At 40.7% G+C, this 25,103-nt stretch overlaps 1 protein-coding gene across 1 annotated transcript in view; it reads right to left on the reverse strand.

The window, feature by feature from the left end:
* The window catches only part of Ylpm1 (YLP motif containing 1), a 68,052-nt gene that overhangs the window by 22,217 nt on the left and 20,732 nt on the right, over positions 1-25,103 (reverse strand). Inside the window, 7 exon segments of the mRNA XM_052739285.1 lie at positions 382-536; positions 1,740-1,858; positions 2,476-2,665; positions 2,880-2,972; positions 3,796-4,216; positions 9,416-9,533; positions 12,211-14,280. Of these exon segments, the coding sequence (XP_052595245.1) occupies positions 382-536; positions 1,740-1,858; positions 2,476-2,665; positions 2,880-2,972; positions 3,796-4,216; positions 9,416-9,533; positions 12,211-14,280 (3,166 nt within the window).

The raw sequence follows: 25,103 nt of genomic DNA on the forward strand, positions 1-25,103 counted from the left end.
AAAGAACCCAGTCATTATGTCATTATCTAAGTAACAAAACCAACACATCTCCCCGCTTCCAAATCTATAAAGCCAAAAACTGATCCTCTGGGGAGGGGGAACGACAATGAACTTGATAATCTTTTACCTAGACTAAGAAAAAAAGGATTTAAATTACGATAATAAAAAATGGAGACGTCACTACCAATATTACAGAAATGTAAAGGGATTATAAAAAAAGATACATATAAGGTGCATGCTAAAAAGAAGATAACTTAGATCAAACAGACAAATACCTAGAATGATGCAGACCACCAAACTTGCCGAAGAAACAAACAAAAACAAGGGGAGGGGACAGTTGAGATTTTAGAATTACAAAAAATAATAGTTCACAGGACTCACTCTTTCAGGCCTGCTCTCCCGGCCTGGTGGTTTCAGAATGTCATCCACATTCTTGGACTCAGGCTTCTTTTCAACCCGTGGAGCTGGAGGTGGCTGGTGGCCCAGGGAAGGAGCTGGAAGGGGCATTCGCTCCTCTGGGTAAGTTCTTCGCTCTCCTAGAGTTCCAGCAGTTGAATACCATTATTATTTACACAGTAATTATTGTGGAAGGTAGTAACTTTCTGTTCCCATCCTAATTATAATTCAGATCAGGTCTAATGAGGTGAGGGTCACTTTAAATTTAATTAATACACAAATCTACTGCAATTGAGAAAATGAAAAGACCGGCATATTTGGGGAAAAGAGATTGTTCTGAATCCACTGTTATTCATATTAAATATAGGAAAACACTCAGCAACAGGACCTAGAGAAGTAAAGATTTTGCTAGATAACCCAAGCATGACCAATCCTGTACAAGTTCTATGACTTTTGCTTTATAGTTTAAGAGTCATTGCTTAGGAAAGCTCATTCCTGAGAACAGGTGGGGGTTTCTAGTTTAAGTGCAACTCACAGTAATGAGGAGGTAAGACCAAATTCAATGTCTAACAGTAAGTGCCTTATACTTTATCAATTCCACGGAACAGCATGGAGCCACTAAGAGGCTTGAATATGGGAAAATTTATATGATGCAGTTATTAAATAGAAGAAATACAATAAAGACAACTTTACGTAGGAGTGGGGACTCAACTTAGCATTGGAGCACTTGCCCAGCATGTGTGAGGCTTTGGATTTGATGCCTGGCACAGTCAAAAAAAAAAAAAAAAAACAAAAACAAAAACCAAAAACACACAAGAGAACTCCTGGCTTTCCTCTTGATAACTTCATAAACAAGTATGAAGAGAGACTGAGGGGTGGAGAGATGGTTCAGCACTTAAGAGCACTGGCTGCGCTTGCAGAGAACCAAGGTTCAATTTCAGGACCAACACAGAGGCTTCCAACAATCCATAACTCCACTTCCAGGGGCTCCCTGGCACCAGGCATGCACACAGTACACAGACATACACACAGGAAAAGCACCCAGACAAATAAAAAAGGAAGTAACAATTTTAAAAAGAGAAAATGAGGGAAATATGTAAAATTAAAGTTACACTATGGTGTGTAGTGGGATTCTAAATGACTCTGTTTTTCAAAACTCCTTTAATAGTATAAAATTAAATTTTATTTCATTAATTACATTACTTTTTTTTATAATAATGCTACCATCTCTTAAGAAATCTCAAGTACAGTTTATTATGAATGTTTAAATCCACAGCTACAATGAAAACCACCTTCTATTTGTTTACATTTTCAACATCGTTGTTGTTAGTAAGGCATCCTACCTCCAAACATGGATGGGCCTTCATAGGGTGGTCTATCCGACTTCCGGTCATAGGATGGCCTATCAAATCCTCCTCTTCTGGATGAGGAATGGTCTTTTTTATCTCGATATGACTGATTCCTACAGGGTGTTACAAGAGTTTTTGGTGAATATATAAATATTTGGAAGGTCTCTGCTTTGTAATACAACATCATTATCTGCCCATTGTCTCTGTGGCACTTATTCCATATTCAATATTTAAATTTTAAACTTGCCTTTTCACTTATATCTACCTAAACATCTCAAGAGTTATAAAAATAAATTGCTTGCCTATAAATTAAGTACTTGTTGCATTTTATCAATAATATTATGCTGGTCCTGGTAGCACACGCCTTTAATCCCAGCACTCGGTAGGCAGAGGCAGGCGGATCTCTGTGAGTTCGAGGCCAGCCTGGGCTACAGAGTGAGTTACAGGACAGGCTCCAAAACTACATAGAGAAACCTTGTCTAGAAAAACCAAAAAACAGAGAGAGAGAGAGAGACAGACAGACAGACAGACAGACAGAGGGCAGGTGCTTCTCTGTGAGCCTGAAGCCAGCATGGTCTTCAAAGCAAAGTTCCAGGAAAGGCAGAGCTATATAGAGAGACCCTATCTAAAAAAATCAAACAACCAAAAACCAACAAACCAAAAACCAACAACCTGGCTGAATTTACACAAGATATTTTACATACATAGAAAGGCATTTTTTACACCATACCTGTCATCTCGGGGTCTACGCTCTCTGTCAAATCGATCCCGCTCATAGTCAAGAACACGATCCCGGTCTCTATCTCGATGTGTCTCTCGGTCCCTTTTAAAATCTCGATGATCTGTTGTATTACTTTGACGGTCAAAATAGGGTTCACGATCTCTGTCTCTATCACAGCGATCACGCTGGATTACATGCTCTATAAAAACAATACAGAGTAAGAACTACAAGTGTTTTCAGAACAAAAGCAAGAAGTACAATTTTAACTTCAGAAATAGTACAAATCAATGTCTTAAATTTAAGAACCTTTTAGTGATGTTAAAGGAAAGCCTAATCTTGCTAAGGAGGAAAATCTTGTAATAATTAGACCCTAAAGTTAAGCTTAAAATTACTTTTTTCTCTGGGAATCCTACCTGCATCAAAAGTTGACCTTTCAGGTAATGGATCTGGGCGTAGAGTTATTCTTTCTCCATATGGTATCTGTTCAACTTTATTAGTAGGCATATCTGGCAAAGAAAACCAGGGATGGAATATAAGAACGAAGCTTAATAAAACCAAGCCTCAGGTTAATAATCCCTGTAGAAGTCTAGCATGGTAGTACACACCTATAATCCCAGCTCTCAGGAGGCTGAGGCAGGAGGATCTAGAACCTGCAGTGATTATGAACTACATAATAAGTTCCAGGGCCAGCAAGATAGTGACTCAAAAAACTTATAATCCCTTCTCCAGAAAACCACTTCCTGTCAGGTGTACTGGTATACACTCTAATACCAGAACTTGGGAGGTTAGGAACGGGAGTTTAAGGTCATTGTCTGGGCTAGTTTACATCAACTTGAAACACACTAGAGTCATCTGAAAAGAGGGACCCTCAAATGAGAAAATGCCTCCATAAGATTCAACTGTAAGGCATTTTCTTAATAGTGATTGATGGGGAAGAGCCCATCCTATTGTGGGTGGTGCCATCATTGGGTGGGTGGTCCTAGATTCTGTAAGAACGCAGGTTGAACAAGCCATGAAGAGCAAGCCAGTAAGCAGCACCCCTCCATGGCCTCTGCATCAGCTCCTAACTTCAGGTTCCTGCCCTGTTTGAGTTCCTATCCTGGCTTCCTTCCATGATAGATTACAATGTGGAAGTGTTCCAACTTGATTTTTGGTCATGATGTTTCATTACAGCAGTAATAACCCTAACTAGGACAGAAATCCTCTGCTACACAGTGAGTTTGAAATCAGCCTTGGCTAAGAGATCCTGTCTCACAAAACCAAACTTATTACCACCAGCAGCCAACAATTCCTATAGAACCCCAGCCATATTTCACCATCACTACTCACCTCGGCCATGGCCATAGTCAACTGTATGCTGCACTGGTGGTGGTTTGGACATTGGTGGCATACCCATAGGCATTGGGCCAGGAGGGGGAATGGAAGAATGAACAGGTGGGGGTGGTAATACCGGAGCAGACTGAATTGCTGCAGTGTCTGACTTAAATTCTGAATTCAGTCCTTGATCAACATTTGTATCCCAGAGCCCATAGAAAGAATCTTCATCCCAGCGTTCCTGTTTCATAGATGAAGTTTTTCGCTTTATAACTGGGGGAGGAGGAGGTGGTGGTGGAGGCGGAGGAGGCGGTGGTGGTATTGGCACAGGTGGCCTAGTCATAGGAACGGACGATCTTGCTGGTGGAGCAGAGGGTCTTCCGACTGGCCCTGGTGGCTTACTCATAGGAGGGCGTGGTCTATAGGCTCCTGGAGGCTAGAGAGGAAGCAAATGGCTTAGGAAGCTAGTCACCACATACACTGTCAGAGAGGAGTGGAAATTAAATCTAGTTCTCAATCAATTAAAAAATTAATATACGAGATAGATTCAAAATGTTACGCTTTTGTGTTTTTAAAGACACTAGTAGACACTGGGGAGATGGCTCAGTGGTTAAGATCACTCACTGCTCTTGCAGAGGACACAAGTTCATGTCCTCGTACCCACACTGAGTGGACCATCTATAACTCCAGCTCGAGGAGGACCTAAGCACTCTGGTCTCTGTGGGCACCTACACACACACAGCTACTGCACACATATACATAATGCAAAATGTGTGCACATGTGTGCATGTGTACGTACACACACACACACACACACACACACACACACACACACACACACACACGCACACACTCCCAGGGCCTGGTAGTATATGCCTTTAATCCCAACACTTGAAGATCTCTGTGAGTTCAAGGCTAACCTGGTCTACATAGTAAGTTCCAGACCAGCCAAGACTACATGCTGAAACTCCATCTCAAAAAAGAATTTTTAAATAAGATACCAGCAGGAGATGGGGAGATAACTCTGCCAGTAAAATGTCTGCTATGCAATATGAGGACCTGAGTTCAAGTAACAGAACTCACATAAAAAATTTGGGCATGGTTTGGAAGGATGGTTCAGTGGTTAAGAGCACTTCCTACTCTTGCAGAATACCTGAGTTCAGTTCCCAGCACTCACATGGTGGCTTACAACCAACCATCTGTGACTCCAGTTCTAAGGGACCTGATACCTTCTGACCTTTGAGAGCATCCATGTGGTACATATACAAACAAAATATTTACAAACATAAAATAAAAATAAGTAAATCTTTTTTTTTTTGTTTTTGTTTTTCGAGACAGGGTTTCTCTGTGTAGCTTTGTGCCTTTCCTGGATCACGCTCTGTAGACCAGGCTGGCCTTGAACTCACAAAGATCCGCCTGCCTCTGCCTCCCGAGTGCTGGGATTAAAGGCGTGTGCCACTACCGCCCGGCTAAGTAAATCTTTTTTAAAACTGGAAATGATGGTACAACTGGGGAAGCAGAGACAGGCAGACCCTAGAGCCTCCCTGACCAGGAGTCCTAGTCTAATGTGAGCCCCAGGTCTGTGAGATATCCACCATTAAAACCAAATACACAGTTGTTTGAGGAACAATAACTGAGGTTGACCAGTGGTTTCCATACATACGCACACACACACAGAAACACCAGCAGAAAAATGAAGACAGGCCACAGAAAAGGAAAAACATAGAAATGTCATTCCTAATAGAAATAATTGAATTCATAATATATAAAACTTTTATAACTCTAGCTGGGCATGGTGGCATACCCATTCATCTTCCCAGGGAGTTGGAGGTGGATCAGTTCAAGGCCATCCTCAGCTACATAGTTAAGTTTGAGACCAGCCTGGATTATGGCACCTTGTTTCAAAGATAAACAAAAACCCCAGCAAACCGCTGATAATCCCAGAATTTAGGAAGAAGAGGTAAGTGAATCTCTATGAGTTTAAAGCCAGTCTACCTGGCCAGGCAGTGGTGGCACATGCACTTGGGAGGCAGAGGCAGGCAGATCTCAGTGAGTTCGAGGCCAGTCTGGTCTACAGAGCGACTTCCAGGACAGCCAGGGCTACACAGAGAAACCTTGTCTTGAAACCACCCCCCCACCCCCAAATGAAGTTATCAACTCTTGCTGTGACATGAACTCAAAAATGTTATGCTAAGTAAACGCAGCCAGATTCAATTTATATGAAATACACACAGAGGCGAAACTACAGAGACAGAGAATGTGCTAAAGGCTGCTTGGTGCTAAGGAAGAACTATAAGTTGGTACAGACATTTTACTGGATAAGATGTCTTAAAATTAGATTATAGTAACACGTGCTCAGTGAATTTAGTTTAGAAACCAGTGAGAGGCTAAGGAGATTGCTCAGTCAGGAAAGTGCTCAAATAAAAACACTTCCTTCCCATTTCTCTTAGTCTACTGGTTGTGGTCTATTTATTTTACAGTGACAGCTATTTTGGACCTTGGAAAGCCAACCGTATATATTACTTATGTTCATCTGGAGGTTGTGCTTTAAAATTAGACTTTTGGGGCTGGAGAGATGACTCAGTGGTTAAAAGCACTGGCTGCTCTTCCAGACAACTCAGACATGGTAGCTCACTACCATCTGTCTTCAGTTCCAGAGGCTCTATCATCCTTTCCTGGCCTCTATGAGCATGAAGCACATAAGTGGTACATTTACATAAATGCAAACACTCATACTTGTAAAATTAAAAATAAATATATCTTAAGAAAAAGATACATATTTTAAAAATAAATAAAATCAGGGCTTTTGAGTAAAAATGGACTTTACTAATATTAATTAACATGGGAAAAATTTGGGAGGGGGTTTCAAGACAGGGGTTCTCTGTGTAGCCCTGGCTGGCCTTGAACTCTGAGATCTGCCTGCCTCTGCCTCCCAAGTGTTGGGATTAAAGGCGTGTGCCACCACCACCCAGCAGCTTGAAAAACTATTAATGTTACTAGTTACCAACGATGTGTACAAGGAGGCTGTAGAGATGGCTCAGGAGTTAGAGCACTCACGCTCTTCTAGAGGACCTGAATTTAGTTCTCAGTACCCACATTGGGTGGCTCACAACTGTCTGTAACTTCAGTTCCAGGGGATCCAATGAAAGCTCTCTTCTGGTCTAGAGCACCCACAAACACATGACATATACTCACACAGACAGGCACATACACTTAAAAAACAAATCTTAAAAATGAATACTGGCTATGGTACAGATGTTATACAATTATATAAGAGAATTGTTTGAATGTGTTAAGAGTAAGTTTTAAATGCCTTTATTATTTATTTGTTAGGTCAATACTTCATTTTATTAACAAATATGAGACCAATTGTCTCTGGCTATGTCTGGCAGGTAGACTTAAAAAGCAGCATTATTTGAGCAGAGAGAATGTCTTTATTTCCCCCCCACCCCCAAGACAGGGTTTCTCTGTATAGTGCTGGCTGACCCGGAACTCACTCTGTAGACCAGGCTGGCCTAGAACTCAGAGATCTACCCGCCTCTGCCTCCTGAATGCTGGAATTAAAGGCATGAGCCACCACCATTCGGCTGAGAATGTCTTACTTTTGACTGAAGTTTCCCACTTTAGGAATTTAAAATATCCAAAATAAAAACCTGATACAAAGAAATCCATTAAAGTTGCATTAATAATAGTGAAAGATTAAAAGAAAATAACCAGCATAAATGAAACAGTTCAATAAATTACTGTGCATCAAAACAGTAACATATAGCAATATGGGAAAGCTTGTTTTGTCAGATGAACTAAAGGATCTATATCCTAGATCAGTGGTTCTCACCCTTCCTAATGCTGCACCTTTAACACAGCTCCTCATGGTGTGGTGACCCCCACCATAAAATCACTGCATTGCTACTTCCTAACTCTAAGTTCGCTACTGGTGTGAGAGGACTAGTTAGGTATGTAGCACCCACCATCAGGCTCACAACTGCCTTCAACTCTAGCTCCCAAGTATCTGACAGCATTTTCTGAGCTCTGAAGGCACCCGCAGCATGTACATAAACTTCAACACAGACAGATATACACTCACACATATAAATAAGTCTCAAATACACCGTCTGTTTGCCTTAGTACATAGTATTACCACCTAACGTGGAGTAGAGGGTGGGTGGGCACTGCTGCAAATACAAGAAGAGGGTGAGAGAACTTTTCTGATGTGATGGAAACTTATTGTTTTAACACAGTTGTTAAATAGTGGGGCTGGAGAGTTGACTCAGTGGTTAGAGCATCTGTTATTTCTTTTTACAGAGAACCAGGTTTGATTATTCCCAGCACTCAGATGGAGGCTCACAACCATCTGAATCTTTACCTCCAGTCCCAGGGTATGTGAAGCCCTCTTCTGACCTTCATGGGCCAGGCAAGCTCATGGTGTGAATACTCTCCTCCAAACCCTCACAGTTGTAAAATCCAAGGCCTGGCAAGATGGCACCTGCTGCCAAGCTAATAATCTGAGTCTGATCCCTGGGGATCCACATGGTAGAAGAACTGACTCTAAAATGCTCTCTTCTGATTTTCCCATGGGCACTATGGCCTGACCCATACACAAAATAGATAAATAAATGTAATTTTAAAAAATAGTTCATCACCAAGTTAAAGGTAAAATAACAAACAATGTAAGAAAAAATAAATCCAAATAAAGCAGTAGAGCTTAATCACTCAACTTTTTTCTCTGAGACAGGTTCTCATACTACTAGCGGAGACTAGCCTGGAACTCATGGATGTCCACCTGCTTCTCTGCCTCCCAAGTGTTAGAATTAAAGGCATGTACCACCCACCATAACTGGCTCACTCAACTTTTTCTTGCTATTGTTTGAAGGGCACTGGCTGTGTGCCAAGCTATAATATTAGAGACCTGTCTCATCTAAATGGAAAAGGAGCACTATGAGTTCCTATCTAGCCCTACCTAGATGACACAGGACTATCTGAAATGAATAGATTAGGTGGGGGAGGGGTAAGTAAAGTACTTGCTGTGCAAGCAGAAGGACCTGAGTTCAGATTCTAGACCACTCAGGTAAAAAGTGGGCACAGCAGTATAAGCATATAATAATAACTATAGTACTGGGGAAGTGAAGGCAGGCGGATTCTGAGGGCTTGCTACCCAGACAATCTAGCAAGACAGAGGACGGTAACTCAGGTTGATATCTGGTCTCCATATGTGCACATACACAGGAAGCACTACTCCACAAGTGTAGATACACCATATAACACACACAAGTATTAGGAAAATCCTACCACCAAACTCAGGTTAGTACCTTGGCAGCAACTACTATCCTGCCAGCAAACCCTTGTTCTTTAAAAACGTGGGGGTTTGGGGAAGAGTACAGTACTGAGGACTGAATACAGTGAACAGGAAGCTACATAGTTCAGGTGGGCTTGGTCTAGTTACCGAAGTCTAGGGAAAGAAGCGATTCCTGCATGTGTCTAACTACTGTGAAAGACGTTTAAAACTTTCCCTTTTCCAAAATTTATGTTTTTACAATGGAAATTTATGCTTATTGCAATTTAAAAAATCTAACATCATATAAACATACGCAGTAAAAACCATTTCATTTTCTGAGCACATAACACATTTTCCCCATACCGGATATATCCCAGGTCTTGATGTATTCTGTAGTCTTGAGTCCTGGGGTGGTGGATGGTCAGCCATCTGTGGCTCAGACCCAAAGTCTTTCAACTTTTGAAGCTGTTCTTTCTGTTCTCTGTAAATAAATGAAATTGCCATTGTACTTAAAGCATATTTACACCATCCCTAAACAACTATGATTAAAACCAAATTTTTAAAAATACAAGAAAGAAAATCAGCAAAAACTTTATCCTAAAACTCTGTGCAGAGCCCACACTGCACCTCTGTGGTAGTATTTTCTTGCTTTTTACACAACTAACCCATCAGCCCTCTGAGACTTACAATCATAAATTATCAATGATCTTCAAAGACAGACTTTAGAGCCTGCCTCCATAGTATATTGCCTACCCATCATGTTTCTCCTTTAACCAATCCCAAATTTTCTCTTGCTAATTTTTTTTCATTACTTCAAGAGTTACATAACAGACCATGAGTAAAATATAGTCTAGGAAGGCTTTTTTAGGCGTCTGTAGGAGGCTTGTTTTGTTTGGGAGATGGAGGTGTGAAACAGTCTCATGTACTCCAGGCTGGGCTCAAACTGGTCAAATCTCTCTGAACTCCTTCCTAATGCTCTTGCCTTCCCTTCCCATGCGCTGGAATTACAGGTATGCACCACCACACTTGCCTCTCACATCAGAGTTTAAAACTGGAATTAGCCATCACTATTTACAAAGGAAATAGTTCACAGAGAAATTGAGTTTTTAAAGAGTTTTGATTAATATCAGGCCTACATTCTCCCAAGTCAACAACTAGTTATGTGGAGCCATAGCTGACCATGTTAGATGAAGCAGTTCATTAAAATCCTCACCACACTCCAGAGTTCTACCTGGTCCACTGTCATTCATTTTTGTTACTTTCTCTTTAAAAAAAATTTTTTTTACATTATTTATTTTTATTTTGTGTATGAGTGTTTTGCCTGCATGTGCATGCAGTGCCCATGGGGGCCAGAAGAGGGCGTTGGATCCTGGAACTGGAGCTACAGACAGTGTCAGCTGCCGTGAGGGTGCTGAGAATCAAACCTCACTCCTCTGGAAGGAAAGTCAGTACTCTTAACTACTAAGCCATCTCTCCAGCCCTACTTGTCAGACTCTTAAGAGCATTTTAGTTTACTATCCGCTTTAGATGGTGAGAACACTCACCAGTCTATAGTCTTAGAAAAAATACTTCTTTATGAATACTTCATATTCAAAAAGATTAATTCTCATCTTCTACATTTACAGTGTCTACTACAACCTCTCCAGAATTTTTGCAATATATCTTTATATACAATATTGTCACTTAAATGGACAAGACGTACATAAGGCTTGTTACTGGCTCATGTAAATATTGTTTACAGTATTCCTTGTCTTTATAAAGGCATAGCATAACCTATGTATTTTCAACTACAATCACTATTTTCCATTACTCCATGTATTTAGATTAGGTTCTGTTGCCTAGGAAGAGGTTCAAGGAAAAAAAAAAAAGGTGACTAAGTGGCACCTTTCATCCGGCAAGTCTATGCAAAGCAACAATGCATGAAAAAGTAATTTTAAGTAAGGAAAGGGAAGAAACTGGAAGTTTAGTAACCAATCACCAATCAGTTTTTGTTCGCCATGAAAACATAAGATTTTAGAGTCACAGTTCAAATTCTGGGTCTGCATTTAATAGCCAAGTGAATTTTCAGCAAGTCTTAGTGTTATTTGTGAAATGAGAATAATACTATTTTTTCTACAAGCCTTTAGACAGATAAGTTATTTAAGACGGGAGGATCAGCGCAGTGCCCAGCACAGAGTAGGTGTGAATTAAAAGTGCCCACAATTTAGAAGCAAGTAGCTCAATGTTCTAGAGCAAGCCTTACATCATGTTCATGAGTAACCTAGAAAAAAGGACTGCCTCAGACTCTTCTACAGACCAAAGAAACCATTGTGTTATCTGGAACACTGTCTTTCATTTTTACCTACAGTTATGTTCTGTCACACTTTTCTAGTACTAATGTTTCAGTTACAAATTCAATTAGTATAACCCACCAATGTAGACCAGAATTGAAAGATGAAACGCATATCAGAATCTATCAAAACTTTACCATTTATTTTCTCAAAAATCTGTTTGGAATAAAACCAAACCAAACCAAACCAAAAAACCTTACTATCGCAATTATATGAGGAACATTATAACACCCACACAGTTGATTATAAGTGAAAAAAAAAAAATCCAACTTCACAATGAAAATACAGGAAGGAATACCTGATTCCAGGTAAAATGAAAGGTTAACATGCCCCAAACAAAGAATCAGTACTCAGACAAATCTGAAGACACTCCCAGGTAAACCATTCTCAACACCAGCAGAGAAAAAGAAAGCATCTTCCACCATCGCATCAAAGACTAGGGACTATGAAGCCTATCAGATCCAATGCCAAAGAGCCAACTGCCTACTGAAAACAATAAAGGCTCAAAATACGAGTCCGGTGGAACCCAGAGTCCTGAGAGGTTGACACCTAACACTTGAAACATGAACACTCAAGGCATGCCAGCAACACATCTACAAGGCCAAGAACAGCAATCAATTTGCAAATCCTAGAGCATACTGTACAATTAACAGTTTCCAAATACCCATCCTAACCCCCAAACAGCACTGAATAACCAGAAATATAAATTCAAAGTATGTGATAAGAAATAAGGTGTAAAAGAGTACCATTAAAAACACTTCATTTAAAAAAAAGATAGTATGAAAATCTGTTTGAACTAAAAGAAACAATCTTAAGGAGTGCACTTACCGAAGCATTTTCAATTCCTGTGCAGCTTTCAAAATGATTTCGTGCTGCCTCTGACTGAGAACCATTACCCCTCCAAGGCCTTGGTCAGAGTCTAAATTTGCATCGGACCCCATCATTTCAGAGGAATGATGTGAGGATGGCATATGCTCCGCCATGGGGGAATGTCTATCCACATCAGACGGGTACCATCTGTCTGACAACCGTTCTCTTTCCCAGTCCATTCTGTCAGGAACATAATCTCTCTTTTCCCGCCATGTATCTCCTCTTTCTGGATACTCTCGAATCCTCAACTCACCCCTATCCCGGAACTCTCGGTCATACCCATGGTCTCGATTTCTTTCTTCTCTCCATCTATCATCCTGGTATCTATCCAAAGGTGGAAGAGGTGGGAGGGGTGGCAAAGGCGGAAGAGACGGAATATCCCGTTCATGGAACTGTGCTTCTTGTTCATCCAGTGGTCTCCCATAATCTCTGTCCCACTCATTATCCACACTTCTATCATAGAGATCCACGGGTCTTCTAATCCGATCCACGTCTCTGTCTAAGTCCCTGTCCATTTCCCTATCATAACCCTCATCCATCTCCTGATCTCTTTCCCAATCATCCCACCAAGGGCCTCGTCTGTCCTCTCTGCTGTAGGGATCTAGTGCATCATCTTGATAGTCACGGTCACACTCTCTCCAGTATTTCTCTCTATCCCAGTCATCGAGTCTTTTTCGCTCGATTGGAGCATTTCTACCATCTAATGGGAACTCTTCATGTCCTCTCTCTTCTCCATGGTTCCACGGAGCTCTTGGAGGCTCATCTCGGTGATAAGGATACATTTTCTCCCCACTATCTCCTGGTTCCGGCCTGAATGGAACTCTATCATGACCAAAATCTGGCCTCCCTAGTCCCCTTTCTCGACTGCCTGAGCCCCGAGGTGGTCCCCTCTCTCTGCTCCCAGCTCTTCGGGGGGTTACTCTCTCTCTACTTCCAGCCCTTCGAGGAGGTCCTCTCTCCTGACTGCCAGCCCGTCGAGGTGGTCCCCTTTCTCGGCTGCCAGCTCTACTGTCCTGGCTGTCTTGTGGACCACCTGGTACTTTATTCCGGCTGCTTCCTGGCCTCACCAACACCCTATCCCGACTGCCTTCTCCTCTGTTCATTTTCTCATGACTGTCTTCTCTTCTACCCATCATTTTATCATGGAAGTCTTCTTGCTTGACCAGCCCCAGGCCTTGACTAATTGTCTGGCAACGGCCTCTGTTTATTAATCCTTTATCCCATGTAACTTCCACTCTGTTTTGCCCAGGACCTCTGTAAGATGAGCTGCTGCTTTTGCCTTCTAATCTATTTTCTCTGCTGTCTGGCTGAGGCAGACCTTTTCCTTGGTTGTTCTCTGAGTGGGGCAAACCAACACCCAAAGGTTTGAAGTCATTATCTGCAGCCGCCGCCGCGGCTATTGCTGCTGCTCCCTCAATGTTCTCTAGTTTGAAGGAAAAGGTAGCTAGAGTAGGTACAGGTTTATTTGCAAGGAATACAGGCTGAGTAATGCCTTGGGCTTTGTCCATTTCAGTCTCCATACTTTGAGAATTCTGGTTCCAATTAGAGGGCTCTATGGGCCCTTTCGCGACTTGGCCTTTAGGTGGCTCTTGCTGAGAGTCGCTTAGATTCTCATTTGACTGAGCCGCCTTGGTGTCCTTGACATCTGCAGCAGTGGAAAATACATCTGATTGCATTTTAAAATTCTTCTGCTGGTTACTACTTGTGTCTGCTAATGGTTCTTTGTTTCCTGAAAGAGGTTCTGCTTGTGACTTAGGTTGCTGCTGATGCTGCTGTCCAACAGTTGCTTTGGGGCCTTTCCACTGTGATCCACTCTGTCCAGGGCTTAGGGATGTATTGGGAGTTATATAAAATTGAGATGCTGGACCCCGGGGGATCCTTCCCCATTTGCTTTTAGTGCCCTCTGCTGGGTGACTTTCATATCTGGGTCTTGGCCCATCGGGGCGATTTCCTTCAAAACGAGGCCCTTTGGGTCTCGGTCCTTCACACCTTGACCCTAAATCCTCAAATCTTCGAGGACCATCAAATCTACAAGTAAAACAAAACATATTACTCAAGACAGTAAAGCAGGAAAAGAAAATTCTCCATGTAGACTATTTAAGGCACTCTTGCCTCAGATTTGTTTACAACAAGTGACTCAGTCATTAGCAAACCCCACGTCACCTATCAGAAACCAGAACGGTAAGGCAGCAGTGCCTGGAAGATTTCAGGTCTAGATTTAGAAAGCATGCCAACATTATCTAACCCATTCAAGCAATCTGCAGCAAGTCACTGATCTACTGAAATGTTAAAAAGCAATTATAAGTGTTGTGCCTTAGTACATGGAATAGTCCACTCCTTTTTAACAGAAAAGAAATTTCATAACTATGAGTACTTTTAGGGTTAAATTATAACTAAAAACCAATTAGCAGGAATATACAATATAATTATAAATATTGTTGGAGCCAGAACTAAAATCTTAACAAATGTCACATACATGCATGCACAAGCGCGCGCGCACACACACACACCAGGCATATTTTAAAAGTATTCTCTAAAGTTTTTCAAGGTCTGGACAGAAACGTGTTTGCTATGGACCACCACTAATTAAAGAAACATTCCATCCAAAAGGCAGTATAAAAAATAATAAAATGTCATCAGAGCCCCCAGAATCTACAGTCAAATAAAAAAATAACAAGCGTAGACAAAGTGTCAACAGATAAAAAGACAACAGGCAGAGAATGGTCAGCACTGTCCAGGTGAGAGGAGCCCCCTACAAAGGTTTATAGAGCAGAATGCTTCGCTTAGAACTTGAAAGGCAGCTTCTGACAGGATGGCGAGGAGGCCTCGGGCTAAGAGACCGAAAAAGGCAGAGAAGCACACACCGTGTGTGCAAATGGTTCAGGGTGGCTAGAGCAGAGGGGAGTTGGGAAGGGGTAGAAAGACAGTGCGCTAAGGAATAAGGCAAAGAGGCAGGTGACTGCCAGTCTCTAAAAGACCTTGTGTGTCTGTCTGCCTTGAACGGCAGGCTCTACTGATGATATCTAATACTCACCCCTCTCCAACTCTAATCCAGTTCCAGGGGAGCTAGTATTTTCTTCTGACCTCTGCACTTAACAGGCAAGAACATGGTCCACAAACATGTATGTAGGCAAACACTCATACACAATAAATAATAAATAAATAAAGATGAGTAGATGTGGCAGTCTGTTTGTGCACGGTGGGGTGGTGGTGGTGGGGTGGTGGTGTCTAGTCAGGGATCTCTGGGACAAACTGGCTAGCTAATTTAGCCAGATTAGCCAGTTCTGGGTTCAGCAAGAGACCCTGTCTCAGTAAAAACAGACTACGAAAGGAAGTCACTAACAATTCATCTCTAGCTTCCACATACACACCCAAACATGTGCATCCACATATATGTCACACATCATACACAGGCACACCCACAAGATAAAACAGGCTGAATAGTCAAGAGTGACAGCTGCTCTTGCAGAGGACCAGAGTTCAGTTCCCAGCATCCTAGACAACTGTAATTCCAGTTCCAAGGAATCTTCTGGCCTCCACAGGCACATACGCACATATAAATAAAAATAAAATAATAATAAAGGACAGAGGTCTTGACTCTCTCTGTGTGGGTCAACAAAGAACAGGATCAGCTGAGGTGTCTGCTGAGAATAAAGGGGATATGGAATGGCAGCCAAGAGAAGCTAGGTATAAGGATCACCTATGACCACATGACCAGTTGTAGAAATAAGAATTCTAGGGTTAGAGAGATGGCTCAGCAGTTAAGAGCATGTACTGCTCTTGCAGAGAACCTGAGGTCAGTTCACAGAACACATGTCCACAGCTCACAAATGCCTATAACCTGAGCTCCAGGATATCCTGTGGTCTCATGTGCATATACCCATACACATAATTAAAAAATAAAACATATTTTTAAAAAACTTTAAGAGTTATGAGCATTTCTTAGTTCAATAATATGTATTGGAATATATGCAAAGGTATTAACCAATTATTTTTGGTTCATTTGTTTTCTTTTCTGTCATTCAATAGAAGATGTGTTAGCAATAAGTTTTATATGCTAGTATTAAAGCTACAGAGTATTAAAGAATGTGATGAGCAAGAAGTGAACACTATGTCAAAGACCTCTAAAGGGAAAGGATTAGTGGTTTGGGTTGTCCAGTTATAAACCTCACACCAGGTATAAAAATCTCCCTATGGACCAGTGCAATCAGAAACATACATAGAAAGGAATTGAGAAATGAAGTTCAGTCCACTTTGCAAACCTATCACAAGAAAGTAGAAGACACATAAACCCACAATAAAGAGAGGGGACCATCAGTAGACCAAAGTCTTAGGTTTGAGGTATTTTTAAAATTTTAATTTTGCTTTGTTTTTATAGACAGGGTGTCTATCTCAGGCTGGCCTTAAACTCCTTATGTAGCCAAGGATAACTTTTGATCCTCCTGCCTCTACCTCCCCAGTGCTGGGATTATATATATATATAGGCATAGTCCACCATTCCAGTTTGTGGAGCTGCCGAGGATCAACCAGAGCCTCTACATGTTAAGAGAAATACTCTGCCAGCTGAGTGATATCCTTAGCCCTTGTTTTTAAATTCTGGAAGACAAATAACAGCAAAATGTTATGAGTAGCAACTTTCAAAAGAACTGTGCTGATAGCAGGGAAAGATAAAGTGAAAATGTGGCTGGTCGGGCTGGAGAGATGGCTCAGAGGTTAAGAGTAGTAGCTGCTCTTCCAGAGGACCTGAGTTCAATTCCCAGCAACCACATGGTGGCTCACAACCATCTATAATGGGATCTGATGCCCTCTTCTGGCCTGCAGGCATACATGCAGATAGAGTACTTGGCACATAAATTATTTAAATAAATAAATCTTTTTTAAAAAGTGGCTGGTTTGTCTACAGAACCCAAGAAGGTCAAGATTCTGAAGTACCAGAGATGTGGAGGAAAGACAAGAGTTAAAATACTTATTCATCTTCTCAAAATAAAAGATACAAGTCCATCAAGTGTGGTAGTTAATGGTCTTGAAATGGATCCAGGCCTGGAAGAAGAACCAAGGCCAAGGTAGATGATCCCCAAAGAAAACCTGAAACTTAGCACCCAAGCTCTGCTCCCCTAGGAACTAACTATTACTGTACTGGAAATTATCATCTTATAATAACTGAGATTTATTCAACCAGGAGATGGCATGCCATCCACGAGTTGGACTGGGAACCCATTTCAACAGTGTGGTTACTGTGGCAATGAAAGTAGTTAGAAGTGCTGACCACTGACCACTGTACTGAGACGGCACTGACAGAACCTGCTTGCTAAATGAAGTTTGAAATTCAGACTGGAATGGCCCAATAGGGAAACGCTGCTCAACAGATGACTAAGAGACAGCCATCAACGGGACATGCATCCTTTAAGAACTTAACACCTTTAAAACAAAACAACAATTTCAAACATGAATTAAGTATAGTTGACTATACACACACACACACACACACACACACACACACACACACACACACACACACACTCCCTATTACCTTCCCTTGCCCCACCTACTTCCAGTGACCCCCTTCTTCCTAACCATTACCCTCTCCTTTATATCTGTGTGTGCATCCCACTGAGTTTAATTAGGGCTGCTTCGATGAGCCTAGACTGAGGGTTATTTATCAGAACATGGGCAGTTTAACAGTGGTGTAGCCACAAGGGCTACAGCATCAGCTCTCAACCTGTGGCACAAACGACTCTTTCACATATCAGATATTCCAGATATCAGATATTTACCTTACAATTCACAAGAGTAGAAAAATTACAGTTATGAAGTAGCAACAAAATAACTTTATGGTTGAGGGACACCACAACATGAGGAACTGTGTTAAAGGGTTGAGGAATTAGGAAGGTTGAGAACCAATGGGCTAGAGAGATGACTCAGTAGTTAAGAGAACTTGTTCTTGAAAAGGAACTAGATCGGTTCCCAGGACCCATATGGTGGCTCACAACCACCCATAATTCCAATTCCAGGAGATCTGACACCATCTTCTAAACTCCAAGAGCACCATGCAATAGAGTCTGGTGACACGTGCCTTTAATCCCAGTACTGGGAGACAGGCATGTTGATCTCTGAGTTCAAGGCCACCCTGGTGTACTAGAGAGTCCAGGACAGCCAAGACTACACAGACAGACCTTGTCTCAACATCTCCCTCATTCCCCCCAAAAAGCATCAGGCACCATGCAGTATACATACATGCAGGCAAAGCATACATACATATAAGATAAAAAATGAACCCCCACCTAAAAAAAATCAAAGATATCATTAGTCCTTAATGTTCTGTTTGCATACTCTGTTTTACTAAAAAATTTTTAATAGTTCTAGCTATAAATAAAAACATTTCATAACAGCTTTCTTTCTAGGCCTACCTATGAACAAACAGAAATTTTAAGTTTTAAAAAATAGAATAGGGCCAGCAAGAAAGCTGTCAGCAGGTAAATATGCTAGCCACTAAGCCTGAGTGCTGTCCTTGGGACTCACATGATGGGAGGAAAGGCCAATTTCACCAAGTTGTCCTCTAACCTCCACTCCCGCACACAGACACAGATAAATGTACGAAAAAATAATGTATATATTATCTTGCAACTATCACTTGGATTCATTGAATTCTTTCTGAAATTTATAAAAAATGAAATCTTAATGATTTTCCCCTATATCCTAATAAACACTCCATAATTTCTTTATCATTGATTTGATTACTCACCATAACATGTCAATTTTTCTTAATTATGCTTAAAAAGACCAAAATAAGGAGACAACTACAACAAAAGGAATAATTGCCTAAGAGAATTAAACAAAAGTAAAATAAAATGTTATCATCTCAGAATGCCCAAAATATTACACTCTGCTTTTGGGCTTCATTAAGCCCAAAGAAAACTCAAAATTTTCATTTCCTGATTACAGTAATAAAGAGAAGAAAACTGACAGGTAAAGTTGTTTTCCAATGAGTACAGTTGGGGAGCTGAAGAGATGGCTCAGTGGGTAAGAGCAGCAGCGGCTCTTCCAGAGGACTGCATTAGATCCCCAGCACCCACATGCCTACAACCATCCGTAACTGCAGTTCCAGGGGATCCAACACCCTCTTCTCACACCAGGCATGCACATAGTTAAAACACCCAGCCACATAAAATAGGTTTTTTTAGATTATTGGAATAAAAAATAATAATTATTATTATAATCAAATGGTATGTGAAAAGAGAACAGCATTACAGGCTCTAAAAGACATATCCAATTCCTTATATAAGTGAACTTGCCATGTGAGTCTTCAGATGACACTATTCTAGAGGAATTTTCTCAAGCTTATCTGTTTGATAAGCAAACAATAAATTCTATTTATTTAGTGATTGATTGATTGTGTATGGGCGTTTTGCCTGCACGAATATCTAAGAGTGTCTGATCTCTGGAACTGGAGTTACAGACAGCTGTGAGCTGCCATGTGGATACTGGGAATCGAACCCATGTCCTCTGGACGAGCAGCCAGTGCTCTCAACTGTTGAGCCATCTCTCCAGCCCTGCCCCTTTAAATAACAATACATTCTCAAGGACAGAAGATATGCAGCACTGCCATCACTTAGTCATTAAACAGTAAAGACTTTTAACACACATTCTGTAGCAAGAATTTAAACTATCTTGATTTGCTAAAAGGATACATGACATTTATCTTTTATGAATCAAACTATTTTATACAAAGTAAATTTACTCTCTTAAAATGCTTATTAAAACTTCAAAGTTGCCGGGCGGTGGTGGCGCACGCCTTTAATCCCAGCACTCGGGAGGCAGAGCCAGGCGGATCTCTGTGAGTTCGAGGCCAGCCTGGGCTACCAAGTGAGTTCCAGGAAAGGCGCAAAGCTACACAGAGAAACCCTGTCTCGAAAAACCAAAAAAAAAAAAAAAAAAAAAAAAAAAAAAAAAAAAAAAAAAAAAAAAAAAACCAAAACTTCAAAGTTGTTTTTCCACTATCCTTTTAAATTCTTCTATAAATCACTTTAAAACTAAAAGGGTCCACTGAATCTAGATGGTCAACAATGGATAAAGAACTGCAAAATGGATAAAGAACTGGTTCTTAGAATATCTTAAAATTTTCTATAAATCAGTAAGAAATAAAACATACAGTCTAATGAAAAAAGCCTTGAATCAGCATTTCATAAAGAGGAAATGTAACCCAGTAATAACCAAATGGAAAGCAGTATAACTCTACTAGTATCAAGAAATGAAAACTTCCAACTATTATCACAATAGCATTAACCTGCACCAAGGCAACTAACATTTTAAAAGTATAACAATACTAAGAGTTGACAAGGAGGTTAAAGAATAATAATAAAACAAACTCTGACATAATACTGGTGAAAAGATAAACTGAAACCACCTCTTTGAAAAATCATTTAACAATATCTACCAGTGTAGAACATGTACAGACCAGACACTACAACTCAACACCTCCAATCCTTTAGGTAAACTGTGGTATCTCCACACAGTGGAAAACTGTACAGGAACGAGAACGAGCAAACTACTGCAGCACACAACATGGATGAGTCTGACATGTCAGGTGAAAATGACAAACTACAGAGAACATACCTGTGATTACAACCTACACAGACGAAAGAGCTGAACAAGATCATACGCATGCATTCAGGCACACATCAAAACATATACAGCTGCCGGGCGGTGGTGGCGCACGCCTTTAATTCCAGCACTCGGAAGGCAGAGTCAGGAGGATCTCTGTGAGTTCGAGGCCAGCCTGGGCTACAGAGGGAGATGCAGGAAAGGCACCAAAACTACACAGAGAAACCTTGTCTCAAAAACCAATATATATATCACCAAAAGACATACTGCAGGCCAGTGAGATGGCCCAGTGGGTAAAGGCACCTGCAGCCAAACTTCATGACCTGAGTGCCATCCCTGGGACCCCCATGGTGGAAGGAGAGAACCAACTCCCGCAGTTGTCCTCTGCCTTCTACAGCAGGCTGCAGCAAGTACATATGAGTACACACACAATAAATGCAATAAGAAAACAGGTTTCAGCATTTTTAATCATAACTGAAAATCATCAGTATTAGATTCTAACAGATTTGGTAAAATCATATTAACGGATTATTCCCCAGAAAGGAGAATGTTACATAAGACACAATCTTACAATATAATATCAAATGAATGACACCATAGTCAGGAGTATGTAAAATATGATCCCATTAACAATAAAGCTCAAAATAGGCAATCTGTGATGTAAAAGACAGTACAGTGGTCCTCTTTGGGCTGGGAGGGAATGACTGAGAAGGGGGATGAGGAGGACTTTTTAAAAATTAGATTTATTCCTTTTACGTATGATTTGCCTGCATGTATGTTTGTGTACCATGTGTATGCTTCATGCCCACGGAAGTCAGAAGTGGGCATTGGATCCCCTAGAACTGGAGTTAAGGGTGTTGGATGCAAGAATAACCAAGGTTCTTAACTACTTTAGCCCACTGAGGAGAAAATTGTTTAAACACTAGTAACTTTTATTTCTTGATCTGGGTAGTGATGACACGAACATGTCTCTGTGAAAATTCACAGAGCTGTACATAATAACCTGGTACTTTTCTACATTTACTTCCAATATAAAGTTTCATTATTGAAAAATACAAGTTCTGGGAAATTAAAATCCACTTACGTGGCAGCTGACCAGTACAAAGGCACTCTTCTACAAGAACCAATGGAGAGAGGACACACACAGAGTCAAACCACCACGCTTGGTGTGCAACAATGCAATGTACTGTGGTGCGGTTTGTACTGGACTGGGAGAAATCTTCAGTTTTAGAAAGCTGCATCAATCTGGATTTCTGCAAATCTTCAATGCATTTCAATAATGTATAAATATTCTATTGCCATATTTTTAGTTAATTAGTTTAGCTCTGTTCTCAGTTCTTGTCTTCCTACCCAGTTTTGTTTAAAATTTTTTCCCAGTGTAGTTCACCATATCCCTTATGTATTTATAACAAAACCTGAAACAACTAATAAAGGAAGTTCAGTTTCCTTAAGAGTGTAGATTGAAGCCAGCAGTGGTGGCACACGCCTTTAATCCCAGCACTCGGGAGGCAGAGCCAGGAGGATCTCTGTGAGTTCGAGGCCAGCCTGGTCTACAGAGCGAGATCCAGGACAGGCACCAAAACTACACAGAGAAACCCTGTCTCAAAAAACAAAACAAAACAAAGAGTGTGGATTGCTCTAACTCAATCTCCTTGACTAATCAGTTTCTTGCTAATTTTGTTTTTAACTCCGTTACATAGGAGAAAAAAATGTTTGAGTAACAGTCACTAACCAGTCTCTGTAAGAACCGTATGAGGAGGCTGGACCTGGCGGTGCACACCTTTAATCCCAGCACTCAGGAGGCAGAGGCAGGCAGATCTCTGAGTCTGAGGTCAGCCTGATCTACAAACCAAGTTCCACTAGAGCCAGGGCTACATAGAGAAACCTTGTCTTGCAAAACAAAACACAATGTAAGAATGTATGGGTAAAAGAAGAAGATGGGCAGAAATGGAAATGAAACAAACTAGTTTTAGGGAAAGATAGCATAAGCAGAATTCAATTTTAGGGCTAAAAACCTCAACCACATCAAAGTTGCAGCATGTTGATATATGCCTATGACCTTGGCACTCAGGAGGCTGATGCAGGAGGAGCAAGAGTTTGCAACTACTACGGGCTACATAATAAATTCCACATCAGCCTGAGCTAAGCAGCAAGACCCTGCATCTGTCTCAAGAGATGAAACCACATCAAACTAAATTAATCAAAAAAAGAAATCAAGTTGCAGTTGATAAAGTTGAACATACGTAGAGTAACACAAGCAGAACTGACCAAGAGTTCAGCAGACTAAAATGGTTGCTCAGATCCAACTACATCAAATGCAAAAAGAGTTAAGTGTAAAGCCTTCAAAAAACAAAACAACTACACACGTTCAGGATGAGACAGACCCAGCTTAATACAAATGTAAAGACCTGGCAAGCAAAAAACCCATGTTTAGTTTAAAGCAAGTCAATACAATTGAGTAACCAAAAACTGGTCAAACAAACCAACACAACAAAACTACATTAAAATAAGTAAGTAGGGGCTAAAGAGATGGCTTCGTGGTTAAGAGCACTTGCTGCTCTGGTTAGAGGAACAGAGTCTGATTCTTAGCACCCATGTCAGGTGACTAACAGCCACGTACAACTAACTCCAGCTTCAGGGGATCTAATGCCTTCTTCTGGCATCCTTGGGCACCTGTATGCACGTTAATGTGCATATAAATCTAAATAAAATAAATATGTAAGCATAAATAAATCTTTAAAAAATATATGTTCATAATATGTAGAATTAGGTTGTAAATAGGCCCATGATCCTTCAGGCCCTAAGCAAGTGTTCATTCTGAAGGAGTCTAACATTATCATTGGCCCTTAAAAAAAAACACCAGGAAAAAGCTAAAACCAAAACCAATGATTGTGGAAATAATTTGAGTTTATATGTCTGGAAGAGCAGAACAGGTAAGCTAAGGCAGTCAGACATAAAAGAAGTTTTTAATCTGTAGTAACGCATTGTAGAAAAAGAGTAAGATAATCCATTCTGTGTTGCTCCACAGAGGCAGATCTGGAACCAGCAGGTAGATATTATGGAAACACATTTAGATTTAATGGTTAAAAACCTTTCTAAAACACTCTCTATGTTTTATAAGCCAATGTTCCTTTATTAACATGCCAATATTAAAGCACAGCTCATCAACTTCTTGCCATGAAAAAATACAATGGACTTAAAAGTGGATCAGAAGGCTATAGACTCTAATCTCATCTCAATTAGAATAATTCTCTGGGGCAACTTATTTATTTTTATTTTATTTATTTTTTTTGTTTTGTTTTGTTTTTCAAGACAGGGTTTCTCTGTGTAGCTTTGCGCCTTTCCTGGAACTCACTTGGTAGCCCAGGCTGGCCTCGAACTCACAGAGATCCGCCTGGCTCTGCCTCCCGAGTGCTGGGATTAAAGGCGTGCGCCACCACCGCCCGGCTATTTTTTTAATATTTGCATAGATCTTATCACTTATTTGTGCTGTGTATGCATGTGCAGGTACATGCAGTCACAGAATGCACATGGAGGTCAAGGTGAGAATCAATTCTTTCCTATACTACATAGGTTCTGGGGATGAAACTCTGGTCATCATGCTTGGTGGCAAGCACATTAACACTGAACATCTCACCAATCCTGGTAATTCACTTATAATTACCCCAAATCTCAGCATTTTTTACCTATTTACAGTCATGAAATCACTGAGAGATGATTTATATAATAAAGGTGATATATACAAGACCTATCACAACAAGCTAAATTACAACATGAACATGAGTTGCCAGAGAGGGACTACAACAGATAATTTCTAAAATTCTTCTAGCACTAAGATTATTATTGTATCTTTGAAATAAGAAAAAACTTAAAATAGGTCCTATTTGGTAGGCAAAGAAAGAAAACATGAGAGAAATCATGGGCGCTGGAAACCCATTTTATGAGGTGGTGAGAGTACACTTTTTCTGATAACAAGTTGCTAAAAGGCAATGCTCAATCCAGGAGACAGACATGAGTACAAATCAACAAGATGAGCTATACTGCAAATAAATGTAGTCATGAACAGCATGAGTCTGATTGGCGGCATTCAGCACAGTGCTTAAAGAGGGGTTTGCTTTGGGTAGTGACTTAGCTCTATTCTTCCAGTCCTGCAATTCTGACTTAGCAAGTTAGCTATCTGCTCAGCTCCAGGTTGTAAAGGGTGATGTGAAATAACTCACCTAGCTTCACAAGTTATTTACAAGACTCCC

Source organism: Peromyscus californicus, unplaced genomic scaffold (genome assembly GCF_007827085.1).
Source record: "Peromyscus californicus insignis strain IS unplaced genomic scaffold, ASM782708v3 Scaffold_15__1_contigs__length_86483966, whole genome shotgun sequence".
Taxonomy (NCBI): Eukaryota; Metazoa; Chordata; class Mammalia; order Rodentia; family Cricetidae; genus Peromyscus; species Peromyscus californicus.